This window comes from Gallinula chloropus (assembly GCF_964237585.1).
Source record: "Gallinula chloropus genome assembly, chromosome: 21".
Taxonomy (NCBI): domain Eukaryota; kingdom Metazoa; phylum Chordata; class Aves; order Gruiformes; family Rallidae; genus Gallinula; species Gallinula chloropus.
The window spans coordinates 8,020,209-8,034,425 of record NC_140106.1 but is presented as its reverse complement, the minus strand read 5'-3'; the positions used below and the strand labels follow the sequence as shown (position 1 = coordinate 8,034,425).

General features: G+C 50.5%; 1 protein-coding gene across 2 annotated transcripts in view; it reads left to right on the top strand.

Moving 5' to 3' along the window:
- The window catches only part of DPYSL2 (dihydropyrimidinase like 2), a gene marked incomplete at its 5' end in the record, with an annotated part of 46,185 nt that extends 43,495 nt beyond the window's left edge, over positions 1-2,690 (top strand). The window contains 2 exons of one of the 2 annotated variants that reach the window (XM_084274024.1): positions 892-1,057; positions 1,664-2,690. In XM_084274024.1, the coding sequence (XP_084130150.1) occupies positions 892-1,057; positions 1,664-1,755 (258 nt within the window). In that variant the 3' untranslated portion in view covers positions 1,756-2,690. Of the gene's footprint in view, positions 1-891; positions 1,070-1,663 lie in introns of both variants that reach the window. The other variant, XM_084274025.1, reaches the window with a different exon arrangement.
- Between the last annotated feature and the right edge of the window lie 11,527 nt (positions 2,691-14,217).

The following is a 14,217-nucleotide window of genomic DNA, read 5'->3' as shown; positions in this document are numbered from 1 at the left end:
GGATCAGATGCTGGAGGCTGGTGACTGGTGAGTCACAGGCACGGTCTGATGGCTGATGAGTGAGAGTTTTCTATTTTTAAGAGGCTAAAATTGTTAGAAAAGTGTCTTTATAAAATACCCCTGCTCAGAATAGAAACTGCTTTTTGATATGCCTTCAGTTGGTAAGAGCTGATGAGAGGATGGCGCTGAGCCCTGCTGCAGCTTAGTTGCTGAGAATTCGAGGAGTTTATTTCTAGATGAAGTCAGATTTGGGAGGAGAGAAGCGTTTGGATGTTCGGAGTGTTGCCCTCTCCTGGACAAAGCCAGAGCTGAGCTAGTTCTGCTGATCACAGGTAATCCTCACCTTCCTTGCCAACCATCTTCCCTTAATTGTGCTCTCGAAGAAGTTGCCAGTTACCAGATTCACATCTCAAGCAGGGAGCAGATCCGTGCTCACTGCTGTGTTTGGATCTCCCCAGGAGTAAATGCAATTGGGCACTATCTCAACTGGAATAATGGCATTTAGGCCAACCTAAAGCTCCCGAGCCGGTGGTGCGAGGCCAGCCTGGCTCCTCTTCATGCAGTCCTGCCTCTGCCTCAGCATAGTTTTGCTTTTTGGGGAATAAGCTTCATTTGAGAGTTGGCAGGAGCCGTAATACAGCAGCAGGTAGGGAGGGGAGACCCTGCACTGCCTGCCTTCTGCAGGCTGCTGGTGCAGCTGCCTGGTCCAGGGCGTTTGACTTTATCCGTGCTGCATCAGGAAGCAGCTACAGCCTGAGGACCAGCGCAGTGAAGATTCTGTATGATGTCAGATCTTGAAAGGCATGTCTGAGGCTTAGCAACACCCAGACAGCTCTTTAGCTCTGGTTCAGAGGCTGTTTTGACCCAGGAGGCTGCTTGTGTGTCTTGCAGCTGGCCGAGCTGCGGGGTGTACCCCGAGGCCTCTACGACGGACCTGTCTGCGAAGTGTCGGTGACGCCGAAGACTGTCACACCAGCATCTTCAGCTAAGACATCTCCTGCCAAACAGCAGGCCCCGCCCGTGAGGAACCTGCACCAGTCTGGGTTCAGCTTGTCTGGTGTGTACTTCTGTGGGGCTGAATTATTCATTGCTTTGAAATCACAGCTTGTTTGTACTCCCCTACTCTGAGCTCTGCTGGAACTGGAAGGCAGTGGGAGGGACTGCGATGGGGTTTTATCCTGGAGGTTATTCCTCTGGAAGAAGGAAGAGCAGTGGAGGAGCTATCATTAAGTCCTGCTTATTTTCATGCACAAGTGCTGGGTACCCTGCTGTGTCCTGGGCTCAGTCCTCAGCCTGATGCTGGACAAGGCAGAGCATTGCCAGCCGAGCCCAGCTGTGGGTCTGGTATGTGGCAGATCCAATTTCTCAGTGTTGCAGTAAGGGGAAAATAAGAACAGGAATGGAAGGGCTTGCTCAGGGAAAGCCATCGAGCCAGCTCTTACCCATGCAGGCGAGTGGCTCGTGTTGGGCACAGAGGTGTTAACACTGAGCAGGTTCCAGAAGAATCGAGGGCTGGAGAGGGCTTTTCCTCCAAAGATGACGCATTTTGTGCAGGGCCCGAGGAGGACTCAGGGGTTTCAGAGAGAGTTTGGCTGCTCTGTCCTGCAACTCGCTCCACCTCCCGCTGCCCCGGGGGTCCTGACCTTGCTCCTCTCTCCCGCAGGGGCACAGATCGATGACAACATCCCACGCCGCACGACTCAGCGCATCGTGGCACCGCCCGGCGGACGTGCCAACATCACCAGCTTGGGCTAAGGACCGGCCCGCGTGTGCCCGCCTCGCGAGCGGGGCACGGGGGCACCTGGAGACCCTTCCTGATTCTTTTAGAGCCTGTGACAGTTACTGCGGGCACCCAGTGAGGGGGGCTGAAGTAAGGCGCCTCTTTCAGTCCCCTCAGATTCCCTCCTCATCTTCACCAACCCCTCTCACTCCCGCCCCCTCAGTCCCTACACATTCAAAGAAATAAACCTTGTTTTGACACCTCTGACATGCAAAAAGTAAATGTAAAGAGGATGTTTGAGATATGTGGCCTCTGTCCCATTCAGCATCTTTCTTTTAATAAAGGAAGGATAAAGTGAATTTCCCGGGAGCTGCCTTTAAGACACACACACACAGAAAGGAATAAATAATAATAAATGTAAAAAAATAGCTTTTTTTTTTTTTTTTTTAAAGTCAAGCAGAAGAGTAGTTCAAGGGTTTTAAACTGGATGTTCTCTAGGGTTCTGTTCCAGCAGTGTAGCTAGCACGGAGGGACACGAACCCCAGCCTGCCTCCCCATTCCCCACGGCCGCGTTGAGGGCACGGAACAGCTGTCTGCTGCCAAGAGAGAGGAGCAGGACCCGGCTCTAGGGACTGACAGCGCATCGCAACCCGCCGTCGGGTGAGCCAGGATTGCTGGGGACTCTGGTTCCATTGGTTTGGGGTTTATTTTTCTTTCTTTCCTTCTGGATTCTGCTGGGAATTAGGTCCTTGAGGAAACTTCTCTTTCTTTTTTTCGTTGGGAACGTTTGTGTGTGTTTGTAACGTGTTCGTATCGTTGTGTTTACGAAGCCTTATCTTGGGACTGGGCATCTCCCAGTTCTGCCCAGTCCTTCCCAAACCTCATCCAAATTGCAGCCTGCCACCAGTGTCACTCCCCACTGCCCTGGTACTTGAGGCAGTCCTGGGAACCACTGCTCCAGCCAACGCTTGCCACGTCGCCGCAATAGGAGGATGCGGAGCAGGTTCATAAGCTATGGTCTTCACTGCAGCGTGCTAGGTCTTGAGCTGGTGCTGGGGAGCTGGGACAGAGTTGCTTGGCAAGTTCTTAGCACTTAGTTTGGGTTTTGTTCCTGGAAATAGAGAAGCAGGAGGCTGTGGGCACAGAGCAACATGTTGCTTGGCAGATCTGCTGGCATAGCAGCCGTGTTCCCCCTGCCTGGCCATCGGGGAGCGGTTATTTCAAACCTGACCAGAGCTTCTCTTTAGCTCCCATCACAAGGCCGGTCAGTTGGATGCGTGCCTGAGCATCTGTGGCAAGTCCAGTTGGGGTCCAGATGCCCAGCTGTTGTATCCCTGAGCCTCAGGCGGCTCCAGGGTTCCCCAGCAGCTGAGAATCCCTCATCCGTCGTGCGAATGTCACAGCCGCTCGTTCCTACAGGGATCCGCCTCAGTGCAAATACTCACGAGCAGGCCTGGCAGTGAATCCCCACCCTCCCCCAGAGGCCTGCTGCCTCAGATTTGAGAAACCAGAGGCTGTGAGTGGTTCTTGAATGAATTTAGGAGCCCCAGCCTGTGCACAGCTAGCAGATCTGGGTATTTAAGTAGCCCTGCTATTGGAGGCTTGGTGTTTTCAGGGCACGGAGCTATTAGATTGAAGCGGGAGGGCTTGGCAGCCCCGAGGACTTGGGCTGCTCTGAGCAGGGAGAGTTCTTCTGCCCGCAGCTAACGCTGCCAGTGTGCCCGGGCCCTTGGCTGCATCTTCTGTTCTCTCTTCTGTTTGTACTCTGCCACGGATGTTGACCTCGTTTTTCCCTATTTTGGAGTATTTCCTGGAATAGCGTGTGCAGGTGGTTCTGGGGAGAAGCTGTAGATACGAAGGCTTTTGAGGAACAAGCACCAGGTTTGTTGTTGGGAAGTGTCAGCGCTGGGATTTGTGAGATCCAGAAGGTACCCGAACCCTCCCAGCTTGGGCACCCGATTCCTTCAGGCCCCTTTGAACATAAGAGCTAAGAAAAGCCTTCCCACCTCCAGCCACGCCTCTTGCCTTTAGGTTTCACTCTCGGGGTCTTTTAGTTCTGCATCAAGGAGTTTGCACTTTGTTTGTTAAGTAATCCGTGAACTTAATATATCCTGCAGCTGCTTTCATGATTATTTTGTTTCACCTGTTTGTTAAAAAACCAATCTGAATGAGTTGGGGAGAAGGAAAGGAAAGGATGGCAGTTTCAGTTCTCCGCAGCGCTCGCGGCTCCTCAGCATTCACTTAAGTCTTCCTTTTTTTTTTTTCCCCCCTTCACTGACTCATGACGACTTTTCAGTTTCAAAATTCGTTCTTCAAAAGGGAAGAAAAAAAAAAAAAAGACAAAAAAAGATTTTTTGCAGGCTATGTAAGCATGTTTTTTCCTGTGAGAGCTCGTCTGCTTTGTGTCTGTTTAATGAATGTCATATGTAAATGCTTAAAGAAAAAAAAAAGACGATGACTGAATTAATTAATGAATTAACCGCAGTGACTTGAAGCTCTAAAAAATAAAAAAAAAAAAAGTAGGATTTAATACTAGCTGGATTTAACCCTTGGATTTGTGATTGTGAACCATGAGTGGAGGAGCTGTAAGTGCTAAAGCTGATCATGTGTGTAGACAAAGAGAAGTACTGATATCTGACCATTGTCGCAACGGCAAAACCACCCCACCCACCCCATCCCCAAGTCTTGTGTTTGACTCCTTACGAACTCTGTGTTATCTTACCATGGGAGCTCCTAATAAAGACAAAACGTTGTTGTTTCACTGGGTGCATCTGTGTCTGGAGGCGCTGCCTGTTCTGCGTGATGCGGCCCGGCGGCAGGCGAGAGCTGCTGAGCTCTGAGGTGGGTGCTGACCTGGGGGTGGGATGCACGGCGGCCGCGGTTCGTGGAAGGTGGTGGTGGTGAAGGGGAATGGCTGGTCCACGGTGTAGTTTAGAGAAAAGCTGGCTCTCCTCAGGGCAGTTGCCTGCTCCAGGCTGCATTTGGCAGAGCAGAGGCTGTTCCCTGCAAACCCCTGGCTCTGCATTGCAGAGACCACTGATGAAACACGCGCAGGAGGAGCTGTTGGCATCTCCTTTGGCCCTCCAACATGTGTCTGCTTGGACCCTCATAGCAGCGACAGAGGAGGGGAGAGAGAGTACAGCTGTAAATAGAAGCCACACAGGGATCCTGAGCAGGGGGCGCGGGGGCTGGCTGGAAAAACGCTGGAGGAACTTGTGGTGGTGGTTGGGTTTCACAGTGGCACAGAGATGCTCAGAGTGCAATGGCAGCGGGTCGTGGGAAGGGCTTGGGGCTGTCAGCTGCGCACCCCGTGGCTACTGCATCCCTACATCTATCAGATTGACCCTCTCAGTGGTCTTCCCCCAGACCCCAGTGCTGCTGGAGCGGGCAGCTGACTCTCTGGTGATGAGCTCCTGTTCCTCATCAGAACAAAACCATTCCCTTAAGCACTCTATGAAATGCAATTAACTTTCTCCCCCCAGCTCTAAACCTGCACCCCTACCCAGCAGGAAGGTTTGTTTATAATCCGTTGAGAAGGGGCAACAATCACCCACTAATAACAAGACTTCTGGTCAATGTGGGAGCTCTGTTACCCAGGAGGTGCAGGTATTTGGTCACTGCTGGCTTCAATTAGCTCTTCATGCAATCAGCCCCACAGAGCAGGGTTGGTGTGTAGCTGTGGGATGCGTTAGGTTGTTCTTGAAGCACAAAACCTGCAGGACGAGCTCGCTGCCAGGAGGTGGCAGCAGGACACACAGAAAGGAAGGTGCCAAACTCCCGAGGGTGATGGAGGATGCAATACACGTAGAACATGCACAGGGCTTACGAGATGACATGCACATACATCCTCTCCATTATATTAATATGTTTGGATGGAATTTCAACGTTAAAGAGATATAAATCATCTTGGTGTATTCCCTTTACGCCTAACAAGACGCCCTCCTATGATAAAATACAGAGCAAGCCACACACTAGCAATTTACTTACAGGGGGGGAAAAGCCCCACCCACATTCTTGTTTTAAACAGATTTTGGTTGATTTCCACAGAAGCAGGATGCCCAGGAGCGGAGGGAAGGTAGGTTTGAAGCAATCTCAGGGTTTTTCCTGCCTCTCCACTGGTTCTGTTCCTTCCTGGCCCTTTTTTGTCCTTCTCCTGGGTTTAATGAACTTTTTGGCTTTTGGTTTTGCACAACCATTCCCTGTGTAAGAAGCTTTGGGGCGGGGGGGCAGGAGGGAGGGAATGAACAATTGTTTGGTTTATTATAAGAGTTGTTCTGCTCATTTCTCATTGAGAAAATAGTAAAATAATAGAATTAGAAAAGGAAAACTGAACTCAAAACCCAAAACCTGTAATGATTCACCCTCTCTGACCTGGAGAACAAGCAGACACTTTGCACTGTGGTGTTTTTGCCAGCAGCTGGGAAAGTTTTCCCTTCAAGACAGGCACTCAGGGAAAACCAATTCCTGAGGAGCATCTTTTTGCCACAGTGTTGTTTTTATTTTAAAGTTGCAAAGAAGGCCGATGTGCTGCCCCTGTGTGCATGTTAAAAACCTTATTGGCCAAAGAAACAGTTCCAGAGAGTTCATTTTTCCCATGTAAACTGAGTATGAGGGGTGACAATGCAGGAACGGGGTGTGATCATTGCAACTCCTCAAAGGATGCCTGAAACTCAGCTGACAGCCCAGAAAATCACACAGGGTTTGTTGTTTGGGGTGTTTTAGGGTTGTTGGTTTGGTTTATTTTTTAAATGGTCAGTTAGATTCCTCAGTTCTAGTTTCTGTCAGTCTTATTCAAAGCCCCAAAAGTGACCCCAGGCTTTTCAGCTCCTGGATTTGCTCAGTCCCTCCCGGTGGCTCCTTTCCACAGGATGGCACCAGACACCGCTGAAGCTGCGTTTCTCTTAGCACCGAGACCATTTCTCCCTCCACAAACAGGTACACCCCGATTTAAACACAAAGTACACAGGTCTTGGCGTTTCTGTACCTACCCAGCTCTCCAGCACCCCAACCTGCCCTGTTTCACTCTGCCCCAGGTTAGGGAGATGCTGGTTCATACACAACTGGAATGTGTGGGTACTTCTTTTTTCCACATAACTGTCTGTGTGATAGGGAGCCATCTGGTTTTCACTGCATTTTTTAATGCACACCCAAAATTTTGCAGCAAAACTATGGTTTTTCTAGTGGTTTTTAAGATCAGTCACCCCACAGGCTTTTCCTACAGAGTCTTGCAGGATTTCTGCTCCAAGACAGTTGATGCCTGATGAAAACTGATGCATCTCTCTTCTTTTAAGACATCAACTGAGATGGGAAATGTCCTGGTTTATTTGTGTATCTCTTTGTAGCTTTTCCTTCCTCCACGACAAAGCCAAATGTAGCACGGGAGAGGTTTGGGGGTGGATGTCACCTTGGTAGAACGTTGCATTTCTGGGACAGGGAGGGGAGGGGCAGTAGCCAAGTCCAACAGCACTGGGGCTTGGGCTGGGACTAGATGACATTCAAATGTCACCGCTCATCAGCTATACCCTGGCTTCTGGCTCCAAATGCTAGACAATTCCCAGGAATGGCTTGCTTTGTGTGATGCTTTAAAGAGCAGGCACACCATGAAATTTAATGTGGCCTTTGCTTCAGGCCATTTCGTTTTGCCTTGTGGCAGGACAGAGCTGCAAAGTCCCAGAGGACTCAGCTCAGCTGGACGTTTCAAGGCTGAGACACAAGTTATCTGTGGATGGACCAAAGCTTGACAAGAGACCCTGTGGTTTGCTCTCTTGTGCTCCCTAAAGCTTCTCTGGTGAAAGGACTGAGCTTTCGCAGGCTCTGGGCCAGCTCTGCAGTGAGCTACCATCCCATGCTTTGGTTTAAGCCAGCTGCAGTTGGTCCTTTCCTCTAACAACCCCGCAGCAGCTGCGCTGCCCAGGGCACGGAAGACCCTGCGAGGCCTCGGGGGTTCCGCCGTGACCAGGCCTCAGCAGCCCCTTCCAACCCTCCAGAGAGTCTGTGTTTTAAGGAGCTTAGTGAGAAAACTCTCCCTCCTGTAGGATGCTGGGGGAGGCATGGAAAGGAGCCCTGCCTGCCTCTGCTCTGGGGGCTTGGATGGATCAGTGCTCATTTCCCAGCCTCCTGCAAGCCTCATGCCTATAATTAGCTCCACACATTGTGCCCACGTAGAGACATAACCAGGCCTGGAATGTTTCTTCTGCTCATCTCCAGATGTGGCTGGGATTAACAGCGCTGAACAGGCACTGTCACTGAAGACTTCCTCTGCACCAGGCAGCCAATGGTGGGGCTGCTTGGCCCAGCCTGGGGTACCACTGGGGTTGTGTTGATGCAGGTGACACTCTATCCATCCAGTATGCTGAGGAGGAGTTTGTTTGTTTGCAGCAGACTATTTTTACTGTACCTCAATTCCTTAATCTCTCAAAAAATAATGTCAAAGGCGTCTGCATACAAAGGCTGCTTCCAGCTTGCCATGGACAGCATGGAGCACCCCCAGTGAGAACTTTACTCTTGCCATTGATGCAGCTTTTTTGAGGCATGTGACCCCGAGTGCCAGAAAAGCACAAGCAAGTGAACTTTATCCCAAAATAGGGGGGGAAGGACCCCTTTTCCCTGAGCCACTGTTGATTTACTGCGATGAGAGTTTTAATCGAGCCCTTGTACCTTTAAGCTGTAAGTTATCAGAGGAGCGCAGGGACAGTCTTTCTGAGGACTTGCTGACACCCTGGGCTTTCAGGATTATTAATCAAACCCCTGGTGTTGGAGGGGGGGGTTGGGGGGTTGGGGTATTATATTTTTTTTGCAGGCACCACTGAACTGCCAAATAATGTTGGATGGGAGAGAACAATGTGAATCCCCCACAGAGGTCTATAAATAACAGCTATAAACGTGCCTCATAAATTACTCAAAGGGTTATTTTCTCCCACCCACATTCCCTCCCTCACGTTCAAATTCAATTTTATCCATCCGGTTCCTCACCCCGCGCTGCTGGGTGGGAATCTGGGGCAGAAATCTCTGAAGGGGCAGGGCTGCAGCTCCCAGGGGAGATCAACACTGGAACAGGAACAAGCCAGTGCTGCAGAGAGACCCTCAACCTAACGCCAGGCCACCCCTTTGTAATGTGTCCCCCAGAGATGCCACACACCCTACGCGGCCTCTTGCTTCGCCCACGGGCTTGGTGTTGGGCCTGAGGGGAAATACAAACCATAGCAGGCCTGACCTAGACTCCATGGAGAATACCCTTGGCTCCATAAAGGGGTTTTCCCCCTGAACGATGTTTTGGGTTTGTGAAGGTCCTGGAAAGAGGAATATTTCTGGTTTGTTACTCGAGGAGGTCTGACAGAAGGTTTAAGACATGGAAAACACAAGCTGAACGGTGACAATGGAGCGGAAAGGTCCTACCCAAAATAATTCAGGGAGACAGCCAGAAATACAGGCAGACATAAACCAGCCCAAAGGGAGGAGCAAGGCACAGATGGCAGCTGCTGCATATGCCTGTGCGTGTGTGTGGGCCTAACACCTCAGAAAGGGCAACGAGTGTCCCCCTGTGCCCAAGCCAAGGTAACTGCTGGCTCAGACTGGCCCCTGCTCACATGTAAACGTTGCCACGTATAAACATGATTAATGGGCAGATTAATGATGTGACCCCAAAAGGTATTGTTCTCTGTGATGAAAGATGAGCCTGGCCAAGGATTTACAGCCCAGGAGTCTTATTGCCATAGTAGGGCTGTGCTTGCGGGCGAGGTTATAATGGTGAATGCTAATGATGACTGCATCTGGGTAAAAGCCTCTCCATCACCTCTCGCTGTCGATGCCTCTTCCGTAGCTATGGAAATGGCACCTTCTGTTCAGCTGCTGCTTCTGATTAAAATTCAAGTGGAGAGGGACAGGGAAAGAAAAGCCAGGGGACAAACACAGCTGATGAGCCAAGCAGCGTGGAGAGGAGAGAGGCTGCAGCATGCCCCTTCAGCTTCTCAGTGAGAGGGAGAGGGTGCTGGGCTTAGTGACCCTGATGGCAGTGATTTAAGATGAGGGTCACTGTCCCACTTGCTCAGCACGAAGTTCAGATTAAGAAAGAGTCCCTGCCAGGAGGAACTTGTTCTTGAACTACCCATGGGAGTGGCAGACATGTGGGCAGAGGGCTCAGCCCCAGACATCAGGTAAAGAGGTGGGGTTTCCTGGCTGCAGTTTGGCTTCCCTGGGGTTTTGGCTGCTGATTAAAACCTGTGTAGATAGGTTTTTGTCCCTCTCAGTCTGTAAAAACATGTGCAAGAACAATAGCAGTTTAATGGCAGGTTTCAGAGGCCTGTCATACACCGTCTTCTAATGCAGACTTTGTGTCACTGCCTCTGCCATCAAACACTGGACTAAGGAAAGAGGCTCCGGCAGTATGTGTAGGATGAGAGCCATGGCTTGGTTTTTATAAATCCATGCTCCTGGGACTATGACAGTGGTGGCAGAGGAGCATCCAGCCCAAACTGGAGCTCAGCACTGTCTGAGCTAAACACGACTGTGAGGAGCCTTACTACAAAAGGCAGATAAAGGGGTGTGGTACATCCTGTGATGCTCCCTGTTTTACAGCTGGGGAACAGAGGCCCAGAGAGGTGATGTGAGTCACCTCAGAGTCCTCTGCAGCAGCCGATCCCAGTGCTGGGCTGCAGCATGAAGGGAAAGAGGCTGCTACAGTGCTTAGGGCTGACTCCTCAGCCAGCTTGGCAGCCTGAGGCTGGAGGGTTACCGGGGGCTTTGGTGTTGTGGCTCACGGCAACATGTGTTCGGGGAGCGACTGACAGAGTCAGCTCCTCGATTCGACTAACTCCCACGAAGCAGCAGGACTTGGAGCTGCTCCACGGCCCTGCTGTGCCATCTTGGATCTCATCCTCCAAAAGCTTTTAAGGCATAACAACATTCTTTTACTGTTGAAATCCTGTATAAATATTGAGTTATCCTCCTGGTCTCGGCACAAGTCAATTGGCCGTGTTGGAAAGCGGCGTGTGCCGCCAGTGCCGCGCTAACCTCAGCGGCCTCGAGCCGTGCACAGCCTCCCAGGGTTAGGTGTGCTGGCTGTCCCCAGAGGACTGCCCTCCTGATCCTCCTCCTCACCTTATCGCTCAGGCATCAGCCTGGAGCAAGGTTTGTGCTCAGCACACAGATTAAGGGTCTGACCCCACTAATTTGTGGATTATGGGATGTGCCATGCCCTAGCCACTGAAGGGCAACAACCACGGACGGCTCCCAGTGGAGCAATTCCAGTAGGCAGGGATGGTACTGCAGAAATACTGAGTCTCTGTACTGTTCTGTGAAGGTAGGACGTATGGATGAGCGAGCATCAGTGTTTTTTAGGAGACCCCCTGCTGAGGCTGCATACTGGGACCATAAAAACATCTGTGTGGGAAACCATCCTTTAATCATGACACAGCCTTCATTCTGCCCTGGCTGGACAGTACGAGTCATCCCCAGCATGGAAATAGTCAGAATGGGCTTAAGGGCTGCTAATTGAGCTCAGATTCTGGTTTACAGCATCTCCTCCCTTCAGCTCTGGCTAAACAGTTGTGCTGGGAACTTCAGGTAGAATAAATCAGCTCAAAATGATCCCGAGCGGCGTGTTTGCTCAGGCAGTGTAGACAGAGGGACATGTCCCTGTGAATAATTATGGATCTTTTCCCTGCTGAAATCATCACTCCCCCTCTCCCAGGTTTTGCTCATCTCCACGTTAGCACCCAGGACATTACCTACTTTAGAGGCCAGCAGTGGCTCAGGCAGGTGATGGAGCTTGTGGGTCAGAGGATGCAGTAGCAGCTGATGCAGAGTGAGAGGACTGCGTCCAGATGGGAGGTGAGCTATTACTGGCATCAGTGTGGGTGCTTCTAGAAACATGCTGGGCTAAAAAACATCAGGAGGGGGAATGTGCCATGTCAGAGGTGTCTTGGCAGCTCTTGCAGGAGATGCTTTCCAGTTCACCCTGTGTCGCTGCCACATGCCTGGCTCTGGACCATTCCCCCTCTGTGTGCTGCTCTACATCTCCTGATTTTAAAGTGCCCTGGGACCACTGTGGGGCCCCATCTCTAGGGGTGGGATGAAAATGTCTTATTCTCCAAACAACTTCTCCAGCATCTTTATTCTTATGCCACAGATGTAAATCAGATTCTCAGAAGCAAAAGAAAACCCCAGGCTCAGATGTTTTCAGCTCAGATCCACTTTTCTCTCTCTTCTGACAATCCAGTGTTGATTCCAACAGCACAGACCACGTCCTTTGCGACTGAACCCCTCTGTCTTTCACCACCACTGAACAATCTCTGACTGGAGCAGTTCCTTTAATCCTGACAAGGTCTAGCAGACCCTTGGAGCATCCCTGACTAAACCCCAGGCCTGCAGTGGGAGGAACCAACTTTTGGGCCACCACCTTTTGGGCTTACTAGCCATCGGCCCTCATTAAATGAGTGTGTATGGGTGAATCTTACTGGGCAGCACCTTCTGATCCGATCAACAACGGAGAACTCATCAGTGTGGCTCTGAAAGACCCTCCCCCAGCCCCCTTTTACTCAGCTGAATGGATCAGAGTCTGGAAACATCAGGGGGAGGGGAACTAGAAGCCAGGTTTTGCCCTCTTTGCTCTCATGGGGCGACTCTGGTGTTAGCAGACACTGATTTATGTTGTGCAGACTTCACCCTTCCCAGCACAGGGGCTGGCTGCTGGATTTTTATCTCTTTTGTTTAACATAACTCAAGCTCTCAAGCTGTTTTTCCTGGTAGTTTATTTCTGAAGTGAGCAGCAGCCAGCAGAGGGCAAGAGTCCCCCATCCTGGGCTGGAGAAATCTCCTGGAGCAGCCATCCCATATTAAACATGGACTGCTCCAAACCCACTTAAATCCATGACAATCTGTCCATCCATCTCAGTGGTCTTTGGACTGGGTCCTTGGCTTCTTTTAGTGTTGAAAAACCCCAACAACCCAACAGAACCAGCAAGATGTTTTATATAAACTTAGAAACAAGGGTTCATAAACTAAAAAAAGCCCCTGGCATTTATACACATCGGGTTTTGCTGCAACTTGTCACTTGGATGTTAAATGGCCCTTTTGATTTATAAGTAGTTTGTTTTTTAAATACCTGGGTGATGAACAAGCCAGAGCAGCAGTAGGGATACAATCCAAACCTCAGCAGCTTTTGATTTAAATCTCCTTTGAAAAGCTGCGTCTACCTGGTGGTGTAACGGGGTCAGCAGCGCTTGTTAGGCCTCACCTTCGAAGGCGGGACGGTTCTAGGCCATAATTAAGCAGAGTCCTTTACCTGTGCCTGGTGTACGCAGGGTACTGGCTCCTGGAGCGCAGTGGGTACTTGTGGACCCTGAAGTCTGAAATCCTTGGTCCTAACCCCAGACCCTGTCCCAGACTGTCCGCAGAGCTCCTCCAACCAGTCGTGAAGCCGGGCGGGAGGGAGCGATGGACGGAGCCAGGTTGGGGTACGAAGAGAACCGAATTCATGTTCCTCTCTCGTGTCTGAGCACATCTGAACCTCCATTCTCCAGAAACGTGGTGATTAAGATGCTCCTGGGTTCCAGGCACTAAATCCCTCACTGCCTCAGTGTGTGATTCAGGGCAAAGCCGTGGTTTCTAATTTTCCAGCTGAAGAAATGGACATTAAAAACCTTTAATAAGGCTCAGGCAGCAACTCAGAAGCTGCCTTGCTCCTGGGGCTGCCCTGGGGAAGGACAGCAGGAATTGTGTGTGTCTGTCAGTGAGAGAAGAGCTTTCGCCAACACAAAAGATGTAGAGGGAAAAGAAATCATCTCCCCAATAATATTTATAAAGCCCTTTCACGTTCTCTGACGAAAGATGCTATTGAAGTGCACAGTGTTTGCTGGGAGTTTTCCTTCCCACCTACTGCACTGTTTCTAGGCAAATATCTTGCCCTTTTGAATAATATGGTGTGGAGTGAAAAGATAAACCTCAGTAATTATCCTTTCCCTTAGCGTGGCTGTGCTGAGAAGACAAACTGCCTCCTTCAGCGTTACTGTTCTCAGAAAAATTGGACCTGAAACATATGTCAAAAGATTAGGCTGACTTTAAAACATCTTCCCTCACACCTCGGTTACTGAGGATGCTGCATCAGGGTGAAAACCAGTTCAAAAAAAGCCCTGGGGACCACCAAGACCTCATTTCCCCAGGGAGACTCATCATTTCCAAGCTGTAGCAGAAGTGAAGAAGAGTCAGGGGGTGGAGGAGGAATAGTTGCCAGTTTATCCAGAAAGTGGGAAGGAGGCGTGTGCCCAAACACTAAGGTCTGTGCCGAAGCCAGTGTGTGAATGAAGTTCTCCTGCAAGCCCAGCCCCACTTCCAGGTGCCCCTGGGCCAGCACACGAGTGGTGTCCGAAGGGAAGGGGTTGGAAATGTGCCCATTACCCTGGCCACCCTCTGCTTTGTGTGGGCACTATTTTGGGGCTGCCAAAACTTAGAGTGGCACTAAAACCATTTCATTTGAGCACCGAAATGGCTTAGGAGAAAGC